At 34.0% G+C, this 20,939-nt stretch overlaps 3 protein-coding genes across 4 annotated transcripts; 1 reads left to right on the forward strand and 2 right to left on the reverse strand.

The window, feature by feature from the left end:
• The first annotated feature begins 6,009 nt into the window (after positions 1-6,009).
• LOC106343126 (gibberellin-regulated protein 9) lies at positions 6,010-6,856 on the forward strand. The gene is made up of 4 exons (XM_013782262.1): positions 6,010-6,118; positions 6,216-6,269; positions 6,375-6,441; positions 6,519-6,856. Exons 1-4 carry the CDS (start codon positions 6,059-6,061, stop codon positions 6,698-6,700), a joined length of 363 nt encoding a protein of 120 aa, XP_013637716.1. The 5' UTR covers positions 6,010-6,058; the 3' UTR covers positions 6,701-6,856.
• Positions 6,822-8,295, reverse strand: LOC106343125 (uncharacterized protein ycf37). 2 transcript variants are annotated; one of them, XM_013782260.1, is made up of 4 exons: positions 8,081-8,295; positions 7,658-7,975; positions 7,328-7,474; positions 6,822-7,250 (listed from the first exon to the last, which is right to left on the reverse strand). In XM_013782260.1, the coding sequence occupies exons 1-4, from the start codon at positions 8,219-8,221 to the stop codon at positions 6,966-6,968; spliced, it is 891 nt and encodes a 296-aa protein (XP_013637714.1). In that variant the 5' UTR covers positions 8,222-8,295; the 3' UTR covers positions 6,822-6,965. The 2 variants fall into 2 exon arrangements, with proteins under 2 accessions (XP_013637714.1, XP_013637715.1); XM_013782261.1 differs by having other exon boundaries at positions 7,658-7,979; positions 8,081-8,230.
• A 1,195-nt stretch (positions 8,296-9,490) lies between these two features.
• Positions 9,491-11,855, reverse strand: LOC106295572 (sucrose transport protein SUC2). Its single transcript, XM_013731506.1, has 4 exons — positions 10,520-11,855; positions 10,304-10,367; positions 9,956-9,999; positions 9,491-9,861 (listed from the first exon to the last, which is right to left on the reverse strand). The coding sequence occupies exons 1-4, from the start codon at positions 11,759-11,761 to the stop codon at positions 9,685-9,687; spliced, it is 1,527 nt and encodes a 508-aa protein (XP_013586960.1). The 5' UTR covers positions 11,762-11,855; the 3' UTR covers positions 9,491-9,684.
• Between the last annotated feature and the right edge of the window lie 9,084 nt (positions 11,856-20,939).

A 20,939-nucleotide genomic window follows, 5' to 3' on the forward strand; every position in this document is an offset into this window, starting at 1 on the left:
TCACAAAGACCCATTTGTATCCAACTGGTTTGATATCATGAGGTGTCCGGATTATTTGGCCAAATACACCTCTTTTTCTCAGTGATTCTAATTCCACTTTTATGACTTCTTTCCATTCAATCCAATCTGGTCGTTGCATGCATTCATATATAGACGTGGGTTCATGATCCTCATTATCCATAAGTTCAAGTGCTACTTCATAAGCAAATAAATCATCAATGTCGACATGTTTTCTGTTTCATTGTTTTCCAGACAAGACATAGTTTATTGAGATCTCATTATTATCTGGACCATCAGTACCATGAAGCAAGGCGTCCCAAGCAACATTATTTGGCACATCAGGGCCGGCCACATAAGTGGCATCAGGTCCGGCCATGTCTAAAGCCGTAGGGTTGGACGCGGCCACATCACGGGCTGGATCGGCCGCGGCCATGTCTGGTGTCTTATGAACCTCGGTTTCATTTTCTGCACCTTTCTTTGTTTTCCGAGGGTTCTTATCTTTGGAACCTATTGGTCTACCACGTTTTACACGTTGTCTAGACTCTGTAGTAACATGATTGTGTCCTTCTTGAACATCAATTCTTATTGGTGCATTAGCAACTGGTATGTATGACTTAGTCACACTTTTCGGGTCAGCAAAGGAATCTGGCAATTGATTAGCTAGCTTTTGTAAATAAATTATCTTTTGAACTTCTAGATCACATTCTTGAGTTCGAGGATCTTGCCAAGATATGGATGTTTGATTCCATGAGATTTCTTTTACCATGTTACTACTATCTCCCCCTAATGTTGGAAGTTCGGATTCATTGAAATGACAATCCGCGTATCTGGCCTTAAACAAATCACCCGTAGTTGGCTCAAGATACATTAAAATCATGGGGGAATCAAATCCAACGTATATCCCCATCTTCCTTTGAGGTCCCATCTTTGTTCTCTGTGGTGGAGCTATTGGAACATAAACGGCACAACCGAATGTCCTAAGATGGGATACGTCTGGCTCATGACCCGTAAGTAATTGTAATGGGGAATACTTATGTTCACTTGATGGCCTGATGCGTATGAGCTCAGCCGTGTGAAGGACCGCATGTCCCCACGCTGAGACCGGAAGTCTCGACCTCATGAGTAATGGTCGAGCTATGAGCTGTATGTGTTTTATAAATGATTCGGCAAAGCCGTTTTGTGTATGTACATGTGCCACGGAGTGTTCCACACTTACCCCCATGGACATACAATAATCATTAAATGCTTGGGAAGTGAACTCACCAGCATTATCAAGACGTATAATCTTTAAAGGAAAATCTGGAAAATGAGCTCGTAATCGAATTATCTGAGCAAGCAACCTGGCAAATGCCAAGTTTCTGGTCGACAGGAGACAAACATGCGACCATCTAGTGGACGCATCTATGAGGACCATGAAATATCGAAATGTCCCACAAGGTGGGTGAATTGGACCACAGATGTCTCCTTGAATTCTTTCCAGAAAGTTTATAATCTCCTTAGTGACTTTGACTGGTGATGGCCTAACGATTATTTTCCCTTGGGAACAAGCAACACAAGATAGGTGCTTAGGGATAATTCGTTTCTCTTTAAGAGGATGGCCGTTTGAGTTCAGGATCAATTTATGTATCATGGTCGAACCGGGATGGCCAAGCCGGTCGTGCCATAAAGTGAAGTTGTCGATTGCCTCTTTGTTAAAAGTGGCATTGGCCTCGATCATACTGACTTTAGCATGGTAAAGACCAGTAGATAGTGCGGGAATGGATTCTAAAACTTTCATATTGCCATGGACGATTTCAAAGATTTGAAGGGATTCTTTGTTTCCTTCGCCCGTGGTTTCAATATGAAAGCCATTTATTCGAATGTCTTTAAAGCTTAGTAAACTTCTCTTAGATTTGGGTGAATACAAGGCATCTGATATCTCAAGATGTGTACCCATAGGCAACAGGATGTTAGCCTGGCAATGACCCTCTATGAGACTAGCTATTCCCGCAATGGTGGAGATGTTGGCGTTTTTCAGAGTTAGATTTATGAAGTATCTCTTGTCTTTTAGAATCATGTGGTTTGACCCACTGTCCACAACGAGTACATCCTTGTTCTCGTTCATTTCTAAACAAGATTCAAAAGAATGCTACTTAGAGACTTCATTTATAAAAACCATTTCATTTATTATTAAGTTTTAAAACAAGAAATGACACCATGGAAATGAAAAACACCAAATCAAAGAACACCAAAATTCAAATAACAAATGTCGAAATCAATCTTCAGTCTTTAAGACAATATGAAGTTTCATAATCCATAAGATCGTCCTTCTCATGATTGAAGTCATGTTCATCATCTTGATAAGTCATATGGTCTCAGGATTCTTCCCTTTCAAACTCTCTTGATAGAGATCAACTAGATGCTTGGGAGTCCTACAAGTCTTAGCCCAATGATTACTCATTCCACACCTATGACACACAGATTAGTCGAGTGTTGAGGTTTGAAAGAAGATCCACGGCCGCGACCATGGCCTCTTCCAAATGAGCCATGATCACGTCCATGATCTCGTCCATTCTGATTCCCTCGTCTGCGGTCAAAGGAACTTCAGCCACGGTCACGTCCGTTTCTACTTCCTCGACCACGGCCATGATAGTCGTTTCTTTGGACATGATGGGGCTCTTTATTGTCCTCAGTGGTGTGTGCTTCAGGTGGTGCTGCTGAGCCAACAGGTCTCATCTCACTGTTTCTCATTAATAATTCATTATTCTGCTCAGCAAGCAAGAGACAAGAAATAAGATCAGCATAGGTCTTAAAACCTTTCTCACGGTACTGTTGTTGTAACAGTACATTGCTTGTGTGGAAAGTGGAAAAGGTTTTCTCAAGCATATCCTCATCCGTAATACTTTCACCACAAAGTATTGGCCGGGTTGTACTCGTCCACGGACTTATAGTCTTGAATTCTTAGATCTCTCCAATCAGACCGAGCCTTAGGTAAGATCACCGTTCTCTGGTGATCATATCTCGATTTCAATTCGTTCCAAAGATCTAGTGGATTCTCAATGGTTAGATATTGATCCTTGAGACTCTCAGCTAGATGATGACGAATGATCAAGATGGCTCTGTAACGATCCTTTTCATTGGCATTATTGTTCTCGGTGATACATTCACCGAGACCCTTGGATTTCAGGATGATCTTAGCATCAAGCGCCCACTTAAGGTAATTATCTCCAGAGAGATTTAGGGCTGTAAAATCCATGTTATTGATTTTCGACATCTGAAATCATAGATTAATATTTTAGATCTTTGGTAATAGTTTTAAGTTTAAACGATTAGGGTTTTAGGTTCAAACAATCAAACAATGCCTCACGGCCAAGATCAATGCCTTACGGCCAATGAGTAAGCCGCACTGCCAAGTTAAGCCACACGGCTATGGATGCATTCGGTTCACTCTTATGCATTTAGTTTGTTATGTAATTGCAATCCTAACATGGTTTCTATCAGTTCATACATGATGCAATCAAAACACACAAACACTCGGCCAAGCAAAAGAACAAGCCACACGGCTATTTGATTTGATTCAATGCCATTCCTAGAATAAGTTATAAGTGTAATTGCAATTAATCAAAGTGATCAAGTTAAGGTATGAATGCAACAAGGCCGCACGGCCACGAGTATGATCAGATCTAGAACAATTAACCTAGAATGCAACAAGGCCACACGGCCACAATTCAGATTCGATTTCAAAAGTCATCTAGACTAGGGTTTCAGTTTAAACAAGTCAAGCAATCTCAATTTATTCAGATTCAAGTTTAAACAATCTTAATTAATAGTTGTAGGTGATCAATCAATCAATCAAGATTCAATTTTAAACAATAAAAATCGATTTTTCAATTTTAGAGTTTTAGGAATTTGATTTGATCTTAGATCAAAGGAGTTTAATTTTGAGATTCAAAACCTTCAAGGTTCTGATTTTAATTGATCATGGATCAAATCTCGATTTTTAGGGTTTGGATCGAACTTATAGAGCTTCGATTTACTCATAGGGGATTGATCTATTATCCTATGGCTTTCATCTTTTAGAGATTAGGTTTTTTAGGGTTTCAATCTTTACAAAACAGCCAAATTCGATTTCATGTTTTCAAAATTCGAATTACCTTTAGGTTTTGAAGATTGTAGAACCGGACCACCAAGAGAACCTCGAGCTGGACGATCGGACGCGAGCTGGAACGAGCTGGAACGGTCGCGTGCTGAGGCGTGAACTGGAACGGGACGCGTCTGATCGGGAACGCGAGCAGGCTGCTTCCTATCGGGTCGCGAGCTGGCTGATCGGGGAACGCGAGCTGAAGCTGTCCGGGATGCAAGGTGAGAACGGATGGGGTCGTCTGAGCTGAGATCGGATGGGGCTGAGACGGGAATGCTTGCTGGAACGAACGGGACTTGATCGGGTTAGGGTTTAGGTGCGATCAAATTAGGGTTAGATGGATCGCCGGCTAGTTTAGGGTTTAAGGGTTTTGCGATTTTGGCTCAGGGAGTTTTGAAACTATCGTGCTGATAACCTGTTGTGAAACAATAGATTTAGAGCTGAATGTTTCTGTGTATTATTAATCATAAAGTGTTCCCTTTATATAGGGGATTACAAGATAGATAAAAGGAAAGATTACAAATCATAAACATAAAGAAAAAGGGAAATCCTAATCATACAAGGAAAATGAAATTGAGTTTCCTTTTCTCCTAAACCATGTAGTCGTCTCTCTCTCTCTAAGTCTCGCGGCCGCTGCCTCTCTCTATAGGGTTGGGTCATCTCTCTCTAAGTGTATGGGCTGGTTATGGACCGGACCGGTTATGTACATCCATTAATTGATTTATAACAAATAATGACTTTTCTTTTAGATTTTTTTTTCCTGCATGGAACCATAATTCTCATTCTTTTTCTATCAACTATATAAAATTATATAAAAATTTGCGTTTGAACTTACATATTGATCCTTATAACATGAAAACACCAACACAGACGCAATTACGCAAATAAACAATCGTGGCCTAAGAGCATGATTGTTGGGAAGTTCAGAGGCGGACCCACGTTATAGAATAGCGGGTCATCTGACACATGTTTAATTTTATATCTTTGTGTTTGTATAACAATTAATGGAAAAGTTTGTAGCTGACTTGGTCTTTTCCTTTACAGCTGACACACTTTTTCCCGGTTCAATTGCAGCCTCTTACATTTTGATTGTTTATTTTTTTCTATATGAATTATGTGACACCCCTTAAAATCAAACTTGGGTCCGCCACTGAAGAGGTTCTTAGGGTGGGGTTCTTAGCGGAATATAAGAATCCTACTTTAAGAACCCTCCCGTAATCATGGTCTAAGTAGTTGTTCGGTTTCGTTCTCAGTTTAAAGTCTCATCATGCGCGTTTCGAATTTGAATGTGGTTTATAGAAGACAGTAATAATATTTACGTTTTCACCAAACGGAGCCAAACATTTCCATCTGCTTTTTTCGAACAACATTGCGTCTGCATGCGTTTTTCTTCATCTATCTCTCTCAGCTGTTCTATGTCTGAACTAGGAGACAGCTGTTATAACACTCTTATGGCAAAGATATCATTAAGACATTAATTTTCAAACTACCTAATTGCCTCTTTCTTTATACACTTTAGTACACTTGTCTCTCCATACGTGTGTCGACAAGTCAGTGAAGTCACACACATTGCAGTACCTTATTAAAACCAGCCTATATATTTTTACTGTAAATTTACTCTCATTTCATGTATTTAAGCTTGATTTAGATTTCAGTGAACAAGGTTTGAATTTTCCTCTTCGTCCTTGCATAATAAATTAGATATATCCTCAAAGACCAATCAAAACTGTTGCATCAAACACCAACACTTTACAGCAAAACTCAATCTAATATCTGTGATTTATGTCTAGTCCAGCGATTGCATGTGATACCTATCCAACATGAGTTTTTTTTTCACTCAACAAAAGAAAAGAGGAAGAAGACAAAATAGCTACATTGTGTCTATATAAAGAACCATCCACAGCTTCTATTTTCACAAACTACTTCAAAACCGACAAGATGGAGAAGATGAAAGTGGTGGCTTTTGTTATGCTCATCTCTCTTATTCTGCTTTCTCAGGTAAAAATGATCAAAACATTTTTCAAGATTTAGCTTCTCTTTGTTGCAAACATACTAACTAAAAACACTGAGACGTTCTTGTCTGATTCTTTCACAGGTACTTGCAGATCTATCTTCATCCAGCAACGCTGAAACCTCCTCTGTTACTCAGGTAAAACTGACACAAACATTCCAAAGAGTAAAATAAATTCGGTTTGATTCGAGTAAATTTAACATTCATTCTCAAAAATAAATCGGTTATTTGTGTTGCTTATAGATTCAGACGAACGAGGAGAACCAAGTGGAGGCATTTAAGAGGACATACCATCATCGTCCACCATTCAGTTAGTAACATTCTAAGTCTTCTTCTTTTATTTTGCCAAACGACGTTTTGATTAATGCATGAGACAAATATTTGCAGATTGTGGGTATGCGTGCGCGAGGAGATGCAGAGAGACGTCGAGGAAGAAAGTGTGTTACAGAGCTTGTGGAAGTTGCTGCGCCAAGTGCCAGTGCGTGCCGCCCGGAACCTCAGGCAACACAGCATCATGTCCTTGCTACGCTAATCTCCGTACTCACGGCAATAAGCTCAAGTGTCCTTGAGTCTAAAAAAACCGCTATGTTACTTGCCCTGATCATCTATACTATGTTGTTGCTTCTTTAGTATCTTGTGTGAGCTTATTTCCCATTATGTTATTATCATTATTCAGAACATTGTATCAAAATTCCGAATAATAAGATGAGTGATTTTATTGTTAAGAGTTACAAAACAGAAAACAAGTTTCATATTCATAATAATAACACAAAATGTCCTTACAAAAATAACATAAGAGAGACGAGGGGGAGTTCTTGGTTTATTGGTTTTTCGTCACCGTTTCTTGGACTTAACCGCGACAACGCCTTTATAGAGCTTAACGCGATCCTTCAACGCATCACGTCGAGGCCGAGCCACCTTATTGTTGGGATCAAACAACAAAACCTCTTCAAACGCTTTCAACGCCAAAGGCAGCTCCTTCTTCTTCTCATAAGCATCTCCAAGGTTGTTCCAAGCCGTTACATAACCAGGCTGAATCTTCACCGCCATCTCAAACTGAGCGATTCCTTTGTCCAGTTTATCCTCTCGGACATAACTCACTCCAAGAGCGTTGTAGACCTGTCTCGAGAATTGTACTCATCATTTGTACTTGCTGGAAACAGTGCGTGCTTGTGTGTGTAAATTTGTATTATTACCTGAGCAAGATCTTGATCGTCACCGTCCCATTTCTGGATAGCTTGAAGCAAGAACTTGTTGGCTGCAGGATAAAATTTGCGTCTCAGCATCACTGCACCTAGCTCAAAGAGCTCTGTTGCACTTGCATCCCCGCTCCTAACTTGCTCCTTCAGATTATTCAGACAAACACAACAACCTCTTCAAACAGTTTTGATCAGTCTAATAACAGTGGTTTGCTAAAAACATTCGAGAGACATCAAATACTATTTCATCAGTTCTCTACTGGTCTTCCATCATCTGATGTATCTTACTCTAACACAAAGGTTAATACTTGGGATCACAATCAATACCTGTAGTTCTTTGGCAGAGAGGTCAAGCTCTCTGCGGACAAGTACTTGACGAATCACATAGAAAGTACCAACTCCGAGCAAACCCAGTAGCAACAGCAAGTAAGAAAGCTGAATACCTAATTCAAACAACTCTCCAACTTCGTAAACCGGTTCATGCTTCACGATTTCTGCAGCTGCTGCCAGCTGTGGATAAGCAGAGACCATCAACAAGCTCTGGCCCAGCAGAAAGGTAGATCCTTTGCTTGCTAGCTTCTTCAAAGAAGGTAAGCCTCTAGCAGCAAGTTCTGCAGATCGAATAGCCAAAGTCCTTCCATGTATCTGCCTTCATCCACAAGTTTTACAAAACATGGAGGAAGATTAGCCAATGAATTCTCTAATATTGCAATAAAGTCAGATTCTTTGAGAGAAATTTGGAGTCTTTACCTGTAAAGAAATCGTTTTGGGATGGAACTTGAGCGACACAGAGGAAGAAGAAGGGAGAATCTGAGGATGGTGGAGGTAGAGGCGGTGAATGGGTGGAGACGATGAAGATAGCGTATGGAGAAGCATGTTCGATGAGATCATAAAGGTCCCGATGAGATTACTCTGAAAGTTTGAAATCCACGAGTGTGCGTGTTTGTTGTGTGTGTGTGTGTGTGGTGAGGAAGATGAAGATAAGGCCCACCCACGTTACTCTTCGGGTTTCCGGGTTTACCCCGCCCGGACTCTCTCTCTCTCTCCTTATTAAAATTTTAATCTGCACATTTTATTTATTTTTTTTAGAAAAATTCTTTAGGATAGCATTTTTTTATTTTTTGTTACCAAAATAGCCATTAATAAAAAAAATGACCAAAATTTTTTTTATTAAAAGGTAAAATTGTATTTTTACCCTAAAGTTAAAAATGTACTTTTACCTTAGGGTTAACTAATCTAGACTTATAGTTTAGAGTTAAGGGGTGGAGTTTTGGGGATAGTGTTTCAAATTTTAAAAAATAAAAAATAAATATTAAAAATTTCAAAATAAAAAAGGTATTTTAGTCATTTTCATTTTCGTAGGTTATTTTTATGACAAAAACTTAAAAAAAGTTATTCTAGAGAATTGCCCTTATTTTTATCCTATATAAATTAAAAATCAAAGTGTTTATTATCTTTTTGTGCTCTATTTTTTTTTGTAGTGTGAAAACTATATTGCAACAATAAATCAGCTTTAGAATCAGATTGCGTCCTGAACTGATGGTGGTCTATACCTGACTAACGTTATTAATAAGACACTAGTTATAGGTTTTAATCCGAATATTAAATTCAGATCTGCAGATCAGGAGCTCGTGAAGAATTAATGTACTAAACTTGTGTGTGTTTGATCTGTTGTAGGAGACAATTTCTTCATCAGGATCTTACGGTTGAAAGAACCAGTCTGTAGCTACACTCACCAAAGATAGTATCAGCCTAGCTCATCCTGACATTAGCTTTTGTATTTGTGAGGAAAATTGTACGTGAAGCCGATGTAATAGCTAAAGAGGCTTATAACTGAAGGTAAACATAAGGCATCTTAAAAAAAAAAACACAAGGTATCTTGGATGACGCAAAACTCAAATCACTCTATGTATGCATAACTACGAGTAAGGTAACATAATGCATTTTTGGAATTTTAAATAGTATTTATTTATATTACATGTATACCTCAACTCGGTTCTTATACACTTGACAAAAAAAAAAGAAAACCATCAAAAATAATTATTCTTCTAGATTAATTATTACATTTTATGTTTTATTTTGAAACAAATAACAATACAATTCTTCTTGTGTGAGATATGACTGAAAGATCCAAAACAATGAAGTGGTAATAATGAAGCCTTGAAGGTGGCAAAAGGTGAAATATACTCCAAATTGAAATTTTAGTTACAAAAAAGGAACATAATGGGTTTAGGTACAATATAAACCAACACACCCCAAGGAGATGAATTTCCTTTTTTCTCTTTATGTAGGATTTGCACAATAACACTACAGTTTTATGAGAGTTACATAGCCACTGAAACACTGCTAAAACTTTAATGAAATCCCATAGCCCCAGTTTTGAAAGCTGGAGCATCCGGTGGCGGCGAAGGCAACACGGTTAAAGCCAATATGCCACTCACCGCGGCCGCAATTGCTCCTAGCACAAACGCCGGAATGTTTCCACCATGGAATAGTTCATCGAATGGTCCACCCCCCACAGATACCACCATCTACGTTTTAATGAAACAACAAATACATATCAGGATGTGAACATTTTTTTTTGTAAATAATTAAATAAAACTGATCTCAAACGTTTTTTTTTACCTGTGGGACGACAATAGCCAGATTCAGAACACCTAGAGAAAGTCCTGTTGAGATGAAACATACAAATCTTTAGTTTCAAATTATTATTGCATATTCCGTATGGTCGATGAAACCCCATGTATTAATATCGGTGACTTGTAAAATCATCTCAATAAGTGTTTTTTAAAAAAAAAAATTGAGATGACTTGTAAAAATCATATCAATAAGTTATTAACTTGCGAATCTGTACGTATTAAATGCATATAACTTTTTTTTAGGTCCCAACACTTTAAGAAGACTGTAGACTTACATTATCCAAAACAAAACGCGTGATTAATTTAAATAAATGACTCAATATAAAAAATTTACCTTGGCCGGCACCAGAATTGGTTGAAAATATGGAAGCTAGTGCAAAAGGAATACTGAACGTAATCTGCAATTAATTAAAATTTGAAAAAGACGGTCAAAATAAGCTATTAATTATTATTTTTCCGATAAACAAAAAGTTAATACCAATAATTGACTAACGTACACAAAGACATTTTCTGTAAAACACACAAAAAATCAAAACTAAGAGAGCATTACCGCTTGGGGAATACCGAGAACAGCAAAGAGAGTTAAAGCACCAGCGGTGACGTTACCAGGCGGTCCTGTTTTAGCACCGCCGTGATCTCGCCGGTGATTCTCAGCCTGTTTAGTCACCACAACAGTCATGGCCAAGCAAATAGCAAGGATGAAGTTAACAGCTCCCCAAAGCCGTTTTGCTCCACCCATTTTGCGACCAACCCATTCAACACCAAGAGACATGAAACCAAGAACAATCGCGTTAAGCATAAGCCCCAACGCACCAGCTCTAACTCCGTCGTTGTAAAGCTTTTTAGTGGCCACCGATGCGGTTGCGTCTGAGTTTCCTCCGTACACCTCACGGCCCATCCAATCAGTGTCGAAGAGGAGGAAAGGGAACCAAGCGATCCAGTTCAGTGCAGTGACTATAAGAAGCATCCACATCGGTCTTTTCAACTCCTTGAACGCTCCGAAGATCTCTCCGAAAAACGGAACGCTCGAGGGTTTCCCGTCTGCGGTTGGCTCAGGGGTCCATGGCTTCTCCGTCACGTAACATAGAGACATGAACGTGACCAAGAGGAGTAGCGTTATGGAGAGGAAAAAACACGTTTTGAGGTTTGCGCAGTAGAGATCGCAGGACTTGGTCATCGTGAAAGGGACAACTTTGTAGAGGTTCTTGTAAGAACCCGCCGCGTATCCCAAAACGTTTCCAACCGCCATGAAGAACGAGAAAAACGCGTTTGCGGTCCGCGTTTTCTTTGCGTTTCCCGCGGATAGATCAGCCAAGAAAGCGCGGCATGGTCCTTGGAGAGTGTTGTTCGCCACGTCGAGAATCCAGAACCCGAGGGCGAAAATCGCGATAGCTCGCGTTCTCGGCGGTTTGTCAAGTTGATCACCCATGCTGTGACCTATATCGGCGGCGTAACCGATAAGGAACACGGCGACGGTGACTAAACCGGCTCCGGCGACGATAAAAGGACGACGACGGCCGAATCTTGAGGTGCAACGGTCACTGTGGTAACCGACGATGGGCTGAACAAGCATACCGGAGATTGGGCCACAGAGCCAAATCAGAGAAGCCCATTTATGTGGGATCCCGAGTAGCTGCACGTAAGGAGTTAGCAGAGATAGCTGTAAAGCCCAACCGAACTGTACACCGGCGGCGATGGAGGACACCGATATGATCTTACGGAGAGCCGCCGGCTGATCAAGCTCAGACGTCTGCATCTCCAACGCCGCGGAACCGTTGGAACCTTTCTCCATTTAGTAGAAAAAGAAGAAACTAAACTTTTGTTTTTAAAGGGTATGTGTTTTGTTTTTTTTTTCGGTGGTGTTACCGATGGTTGTTGTGGTTGAGAAATAGGGGAGAGTGAAGAGTTATTTATAGGAGGAGAGGGATAGGATTATCCGAAGAGGAGACAAGTTAAGAGAGTTGAAGCATCGAAAAGAAAAATAAGATGTCTCTTTAGTGTAGGGTACAGTATTGACACGTGTCCGTCTTATATTAAATTTTCTGTTTTTATTTTATTTTTTCTCCTTTTTAGCGTCATACTAGTATTAATTTCTGTATTTGGAAGTTAAATTCTTTGTTATCGTGATTTCACCTTTTAGCATCAGCATTGAGAAAGTAACCTCTCGCATTTATAATAATAAAAGAGTTTTAAAAGAAAGAAAAAGTGCAAAATGGGAAGTATTGTTTCTTTAAGAACCTCTACTAAACATATATGAGCCATATGTCAATCTATAAATGGCTTTATTATTTTATACTTATGTTTAAATTTTAATTATAAAGTCAAATTATATGAGTGTTAAATACATATATTAGAATATTGGAAATTATCCTTATAATAATATGCTCTTACTGTTGCCAAAAAAAATATGCTCTTACTATCTATTGATATGGACATTCGATTCTCTCTGGCACTTTACTTTCGTTTCACCTTTTTAATTACTTTTATAAAACTGAAAATTAAATGAAAATATATATCTTAAAAAACATAAACCGAGAAATTCGGATAGAGAAAAGTCAGAAATGATATGTAAGAGCATATACTATGTTGATATATATATTAGGATTGAAACTATTTTGAGATTTTTAAATTAGGTAAAGAGAAAAAAAGAATATAACTTTCAAATTTCGATCCAAGCGAGTGGCAATAGAATAATTTTTGGTGTTACACTATTTTAATAAACTATTATTAATTCATTTAAATATCTACTAAAAGAGATGTTAAAATTATTAGAAAACAAACAAAATGATTAATTAATAATCTTTTATTAAAAATAGTGCAACACCAAATAGAAAACAAACGAAATGATAAATTAAAACATCTCTTTTTGTAGGTATTTAGATGAATTCATTATAGTCTGGACGGTTATATATCCGTATTTTACTCTTCTATGTGACTAATAATCAATTATTTTGTTACAATGGTGTCAATCATACTTAAAAATGTATTAAATACCTTGAAATATACATATGTATAGTTGGTGTATCATTAAATGTATGTATATATAATCACCATTTATTTTAAAAAATCATAAATTTATGTTTTCAAGATATTTTACAAATATATTGTGAAGAGAATGAAGACAGAGAATAGTAACATTTGGCAACCACATAAAAAAAATATTTTGACAGAAGGCTTTTGAAGAAAATCAATATGGTTTTGGAAAAATGATAAAGTAGGTTGTCTTAGATTTTCAAGGCAGTTTGACTATATATTTTCTTATCCCACATTTAAATGAAGATAAGCAGGCATATCTGGGTCTTATTAAGATATTAGTATCACATGTTCGTCGATTTGTTCTTTTATCTCCGGAGTCTCGCACCTATAAGCAACGTTGTGCACTCACTGGTAATTGAGATGTGATTGTGTAATGAGTTATGGATTTCGTAGTTCTTTTTTTTTTGCATGTTTTTGAAATATGTTTTAAACCAAAATATACATATCATAGGACTATTAGTCTTAATTTGTCAAAATAATCAGTTTCAAAATGATCCATGTTTTAAAAAAGAAAGTGTTTATTTTTAAAAAAATTTCAATGCATGTTTATTTACTAATACTAGTAATTTTAAATTTTAATTTAATTGTGTTTTTGAATGTTGATTGGCTAAAATTATGAGAAATAGTTAATCCCAAAATAATGCATTCAATATTTAATATGTGTGTAAAAATACCAAAACATACATTATTTTAAAAGGGAAGAAGTATAAAATAAAGAAAATGTTATAAAAATATATATATAATAGAAAGATTAAAGTTAAAATAGAGCAAGCGAAGTAGAGGACGATAAGTCAAAGAGAAAAACTAGACAGAAAATTGTTGTTTTGGTTAAAAAAGAAGATTTAGATAATATAATTGTTGTTGTTAAAAAAAAAAGGATAATATAATTGTAAATGTTTATCTGAAGACGATTTTTTTTTTGTTAATCTATCTCAAGATCGATAAATTGCAGACGAAACTTGATTGTTTTGATGGTGTAAAATGATGTAGACTTAGATTTGGTAAATATATATGTCCTGTAGATTATTGAAATATTGTGATGGAAATATTTTTGTTAGTGGGTAAAATTATTCACATATATAGCCTTCTAATAGATCATATATAATCTGTCCACATTCAAGCTATTTTTCCAAATACAGTGGCTTTATGTTTTGTCAGTTCACGAAGTTAACATATTTTGTTTCGATAAAATGAAAACAAATTGAAGTTCAAAAATAAATAAAGAAGATTTTTTTTTTTGAAAACAAACAAATAAAGAAGATTGCACCCACTAACATATAACCCAGCTCATAGAAGGGGAAGAACGAATTTAACAAAATCTGGTAAATGTCTCCCACGAAACAAAGTGGATACTGTATCATTGCAGTTCATATGCAAATGATTTCATGGTCCATTATAATAATAATTCAACGCAAATGTGTGTGTGAAATTAATATGAAACCACATTTATTAATCAATAAAATCAGATGAGAAATTATAATGGCCTTATATTTTTTATTTTGGGTGAATGCTTGTAGTTTTATTAATTCCAAAACATTAGGGTTGGGGATTGGGACCCCTTAAAGAAGGTTGTAGTTAGTTTGCGTTAAAAGATTTGTGCTTTGTTCCATCATTATGCACCCGTAGTTGGCAATGACTCGGCAACATGGGTTTTGCCTCGATTTTTTCTTACGCTTCTTAATTCTTTAAAATTTCTTATATGAGAAGAGTCAAAACATATACATCACCAGATCTAATAATCTTTTTTAATCGTTTGAATAACATGAATAAGATGAAGAGAAAAATCCAGTCTTGAGGTTGGTGGCTAGGATAAACATAGATCTACTAATATCGAGACTTTTAAGGTACGTATTCCTACAAGAAAAAAATCACTTTAGTACGAGCATTTGATTCAGAAATATGGAAATTGAAAAACTACATCCTCCGTTTCATTTTATTGGCTTTTTAAGTTTATGCACACAGATTAAAAAAAAAATTTAATTTTGCATATTTCTAAAATGAAAACATCATTACCTATATACCTAACCATATTTCAACCAATAAGAAAGTAAAATGGAAAATATTATTATTAAATTTTGCATTGAAAACATAAAATGACACTTAAAATGAAACAAAATTTTAACTCTAAAATGACATATTATACGAAACGGAGGGAGTACTATTTATATATTATAAATTAATAAACAACATTAATATAAAAAGCACTCCGACGTACGTAGGGCAAACATAAATAATAAATTACACTCTAAAGAATATTTGCATTTTTAACTCGAAAATCAATTTGACCGAAAGACGAAAATCTAAATATTTTGAAGAAAAGTTGTAGATAATTCAATAAATTATGTATCAGAGATTTCGAGTGACGTGGTGTCGACTAGTTCTAGGGATCAACAACCTTATGGCATTGATGGAATAAAGAGGAAAGAGAAGTTATTAACTCATTGACTTCAGTAAACTATCCATTAACTATTTCTCTGATTCAACATTTAAGTTTATATTTATATCCAATTGTCTGTTTATATTTAAGGTTTGTATGCGTTTCACTAAGATGTTATCACTTGAGTTGACTAAAGGTTTTCTTCTGTTTTCAACTAGTCCGATATTCCCAATGCTATTATCCTTAACTGAATGATTTTTTCAAGCTCTGAAAATATACATCCATAAAACAAGGCCTTTATTACGTATATAACAAATTTACTTGTGAAATTTCAAGATAATTTTTTGTTGAATAATATTTTAAAACAAGTTAAAGTCACAAGACGTGTACTCTTTAGTATGAAACGGAGGGAGTAGAAGTTAACACCAAACTCCACCACGATAACAAAAGGGAATATCACAGCTAAAAAATCATTAAAGAAAGGAGAAATCAAATACAAACTTGGATAATTAAAAGACAAATTAAGATAAAGGATTAGGAATGGTCGGTAGAAATAGAATAATTAACGAATTTCTGAAAAAAGAAAAAGAAAAAGAGCAAGACACGTCATTAATGAGAAGAGTGACGATCACGCGCCCTCGAACAAACGGAGAAGGTTGGTTACGTGCACTCGCAGATAAACAAAACGAAAGAAAGAAAAACGGTTAGACTCAGTTAATGACTCATTAGTCAAAGAAAGGAGTGGGGTCACTCGGAGACTTCATTGACTTCAAACACAAATTGTAAAAGACAAAGAGTCTCTAACATTTGACTATTGTGTCATAAGTAACGGCTAACCGACAAAAGTGTTCGTATTTACATACGTTACCGTGGGTTAGTTACGCACTCAGCTTGGTTTAACTTCTAGTTTTGTTTTTAGGGTCTTAATCCAAATGATGCTGAAGCTAGCAAATTCGAGTGGTTGAATGTTAGAATCACGTTGACCAATCACATTTCTCATGTTGAAAAATAATTAGCATTGAATAGGTGGTACAAACCTTAGCACGATAAGCTTAACAGTTTCTCTTCTTAAATGTCGTTTGTACAACATTCTATTTTGTACCACCTACTATGATATATTGCTGCATGGGTGGTGGCCAAAAAGACGGTGCATGTTTTACCATTTTACAACACTCTAGTTTGTTCCACCTATACGTATAGGATGGTGGCCAAAAAAGACGGTGCATTAGTTACCAACTTACCACAATTGTAAGGAACATTAATCAAATCGTCAAAAAAAGTTGCACAAAAAGAAAATCTTTGTAAAAATTAGACGATTGTGGAAATTAATGATATATTGGATATACTAAAAATGAATCTATATTCAAAATTTTAAGTTAGTGAATGAAATCAATCTGAAATTAATGCCTATAGAGTTAGAAATAAAAGCAGAGAAAAAGTTCAAGAACTTGCCTTGCTCTGGAAAAATACACTGATCTCAAACTTTTCACTGAGAGGTGTATCTTTCAATTTGTCTCAAGTACATCAGCCAGTGTGCATAGGTTAATACTAATTGACATGCATACATCAAATGTACTGTCGCAAAACTAATTAATGAGTAGTACTATATATATGGGTAGATTTATATTCATACGTTACATTGGATAAAACCGGCATGTGAATGTTAATATGAATCTAGTAAAAAACAATCTTGTTAGATAAACTTATATAAAAATAATAATGCATTATGTATATACAAAGAATTGGTCAAAACTGTTCTACTTATTTTTATCGTTACGCAAATCACCCAGATATATGCTCATTCGAAAATAACAAGGTACTATTCCACAATGGAATCCATTACAAGAAAAACGGAGTTAGGCAATAATATTTGTCAAGCTGAAAATATCAACTATATGCTAGGCTTTAACCACTGCTTGATACTAAAACGTTGCTAATTCTTAAAAAAAAAAGTAGGTACCTACTAAATCTCTATCAAATCATCAGCTCAAAAGGTACTAATATCTAGCTAAGTAAAGAATCTCGCCTTTTTACTTCTTGAGCAACTTCTAGATCCATCGAACCATCACATAAGATAGCCGAATCAAGCATCTGAATCGCTTTATTTTGCTCTCCAAATCATTCACGGATTTTATACACCATGCGCATCTAATTGTCACTCAAATATTTTTAATACTATAGTGAAAAGTTCGGACAAGTTTTTCTAAAGTAAAAGAGTATGCATAGCCAAATTATCTTGTATCTAATTCAAATTTTAATCAAAACTAAAGCTAAATTTTATTGGATTGTTTCCATACGAGTCGATATCGGTTCTCTATAAACTAAAATAGATTCCATAACTCAGTAATGTTATAGGTTCGTTAATTTATATACTAATCGATGCGCTGGTAACTAAGCGAACTCGAACAATAATACCCTAGGCACATTACGATGAAAACCTTTTTTTACCTACGATCAATGAAAATATTTTTAAAATAATAAGCTATGATATTATTTTACAAACATAAGTTATCAATAAATACATCTTAGTTATCAGAAAAACGAGCATGTTTTAACGATAACTAGATTTTGACCCTCCCAAAGGCGGATATATTTTTTGTTTTAATTATTTTTGAAAATTTTAATTTTAATTTTATGTTTTTTTGTAATCATATTTTTGTTTAATATTAATTTACTATACTATAATTTTTTGTTAATTATATTAAATATGTCAAATTGCATAACTATACACTTATACCATATGCATTTCAGAAATTATTTTAAACTTTATTCATAAATATTACAACATATTTTTTTAGTAGTTATCTAACATAATTACTCAAGAATATTTGTATAAAAAAAACCGATTCGAAATCGACCCGAAAATCAAAATCTCATACTCCATTAGACATGACTTATATATTTGAACAGTTCTTAAAATGTTATATCCAAAATTAATATCAAATCCAACCCGCACCGTTAGCCTAACAAATTTTTTAAAAAATGTTTGAAATTTTTAATTTTTATTATATTATGTTAAATAAATAAATAAATATATATATATATATATATGTGTGTGTGTGTGTGTGTGTGTGTGTGTGTGTGTAAATGGGTTAAAATGGTGTTCACTAACTTTAAGTAAAATCACATTTAATAAATATTTTTAATCGAATAACCTATTTAAAACATGTTATACTAAATGAGTTTATATGAATATTTATTTCTATTAAAATTTCACTTAAACCCTATTAAACCCTATTTATAATATCAAGTGCTTTGTTAATTGATAAACTTAATGTTTGTGTAAAATATTTAAAATTTGAAAAAAATTATTGTCTAGTTGAATAAATCCTAGATTTTTGGCTGAGATGTAAGCTTTGTTGTTGTAGTGTGATAATAATTTTTGTAAAAAATATATCAAAGTTTATTATAATTATGAGGAATAATTATCATATCATTATAGAAAGATATGTCAATAACATAACTGTATACATAATTATATAAAACAATGTGTTATATTAATCAAATAAAAGGTTAAAATTCTAAAAATAATTTTTATTTAAACACCCAATAATAAAAAAAATAAAAAAATAAATGGTAACAAAATGTATTTTTAATGTCGAGCATTAGTTTTAACCTTTATGAGGGTTTATATTTTTATGGTACATGACCAATTGTATAAGGTTTTTTTTGTATTACACATTTGTTGCCATATATAAGGGTTTATATTATTATTTAAACACCCAATAACAAAAAAATACAAAAATATATTTTTATAAATTTTTGTTGTAGTTCTTTAAAATATGATTTAAAGTGGTTATCCCTTTAAAATAAAACTTTAAAATATATTCATTTAGATGCAGTTATATAACTCAGTTATATAAAAATTAGTTTTTTTAATTGGACATAACTTTTTATCAATCAATCCTGTTACTGTTTTAATAGAATAGATTTAAATGGTGCCATATATTATTTTCAAATACTTTTTTCAGTTGGCTTAACACCTTAAGATTTCTTATGGACTTATTAACCGACATTAACTTTTAACTATATGGATCAACCTATATGGTTCGTTCAACCATGTAACAAATCAAGATGATTTAGGTGGGTTCGATGACCCATATATAGTATGCACGTGCGAACATAATATTTATAAATAGATACATTATTAGTTCAAATACCATTAAAATATATTATTTTCATACATTAAAAATATTAAATTATAAAATTAATAATAAACACTTTTTATATACAATTTTTTTTTATCATAACGTAAATATTTTACTGCGTAAAATAAATTCTAAAAGTATACATAATTATATACAATATATATAAGGATTGATCTAGCTTTTAAACAATTAAATAATAATTTTAAAAATATTTATATATAGATATATTATCAATTCAATTAACTTATACATTCAAAATATTTAATAGTAAATTAAACAACAAATTCTGTATATATATAAAAAATTCTTCATAATACAAATACTTTTTTCGTAAATTAAAATTAAAAATGCTCACGCATTTGAAATATTTAGTAATAAATTAAATATCAAATTATTTACGTGTCAAAGTTTTCAGTATAATAAAATTATATTTTATTACGTAAAGTAAAATTGAAAACACTCATGTATACATAAAATTATATATATGGATTTAAAAATTAAAAAAATATTTATGATCTAAAATTATTTTTTGATAACATAATATAAATTGTTTTTATATAATGATAATCATTAAGTTAATGAAATTCGTTTTAAATTTGTGTCTAATTATATATTAACAAATCTAATTATTCATTAAGCTTACTGAAGACTTAACATAATATAAAATATTTATAGGTAATGTTAATTATCAAATTAATGAATTTCATTTTAAATTTATGGTTAATAATATATTAATAATTTTTTTTTTGATTTTTCATTAAGGGTAAAACTATATTTAGTCAGTCTAATTTTTAACATAAGAGTTTGGATGGAAAAATCATTTCGGAAATAATTGTAGATTTCTAGATGTACGTAACTGGCTAGCAAAGGATGTCAAAAAAAAAAAATGGCGAGTTGAGATATCTATTATCTTTTCTCATGTCAACATATATTTATTATGTTTGTAAGGGTTTTCAATGTAACGTATTAATTTGATGAAATTGAGAATATGACACTACGACATAAAGAAACCCAGAAAGGAGGAAAAAAACAAATTAGTATTTAAGGCTGTGTATCCTAACTAGTATCCAAATAGTTTTTGTATTAAATCAACATGTTGGGCAACTTGGTCTTCTAGATGGCAGAATCACACCATGCATGCATAGCTCAAAAGAATAATACAAGAAAAAGTAACAATACTAAAGCATTAAAGAATCTAATTTTTAAAATAAGTACTTTTTTTTTTTTATCGACAATATTACAGACTCATATTGACTCTGTAAACCACACCGGGAGATATTGATCCATGTGAACGACGAAAGACGTTTGTTTCCTGACACTGCGTGCTAGGTTATCCGCCTTTGTATTTTGCGTTCTTGGTACATGTATAATCTCTGATCGTGTGAAGCTCTCTTTCAGACTCTTGATAT

Source organism: Brassica oleracea, chromosome C5 (genome assembly GCF_000695525.1).
Source record: "Brassica oleracea var. oleracea cultivar TO1000 chromosome C5, BOL, whole genome shotgun sequence".
Lineage (NCBI taxonomy): Eukaryota > Viridiplantae > Streptophyta > Magnoliopsida > Brassicales > Brassicaceae > Brassica > Brassica oleracea.

Bases quoted from the DNA above. Each gene is read 5' to 3' on its own strand.
- LOC106295572 (XM_013731506.1), bottom strand. From the start codon at position 11,761: ATGGAGAAAGGTTCCAACGGTTCCGCGGCGTTGGAGATGCAGACGTCT. The intron at 10,368-10,519 runs GTAATGCTCTCT...AATTAATTGCAG, and splicing joins TTCTCGGTATTCCCCAAGCG to ATTACGTTCAGTATTCCTTT. The intron at 10,000-10,303 runs GTAAATTTTTTA...TCATCTCAACAG, and splicing joins CAATTCTGGTGCCGGCCAAG to GACTTTCTCTAGGTGTTCTG.
- LOC106343126 (XM_013782262.1), top strand. From the start codon at position 6,059: ATGGAGAAGATGAAAGTGGTGGCTTTTGTTATGCTCATCTCTCTTATT. The intron at 6,270-6,374 runs GTAAAACTGACA...TGTTGCTTATAG, and splicing joins AAACCTCCTCTGTTACTCAG to ATTCAGACGAACGAGGAGAA. The intron at 6,442-6,518 runs GTTAGTAACATT...AAATATTTGCAG, and splicing joins CCATCATCGTCCACCATTCA to ATTGTGGGTATGCGTGCGCG.
- LOC106343125 (XM_013782260.1), bottom strand. From the start codon at position 8,221: ATGATCTCATCGAACATGCTTCTCCATACGCTATCTTCATCGTCTCCA. The intron at 7,976-8,080 runs GTAAAGACTCCA...GGATGAAGGCAG, and splicing joins CCAAAACGATTTCTTTACAG to ATACATGGAAGGACTTTGGC. The intron at 7,251-7,327 runs GTAATAATACAA...TTCTCGAGACAG, and splicing joins ACGATCAAGATCTTGCTCAG to GTCTACAACGCTCTTGGAGT.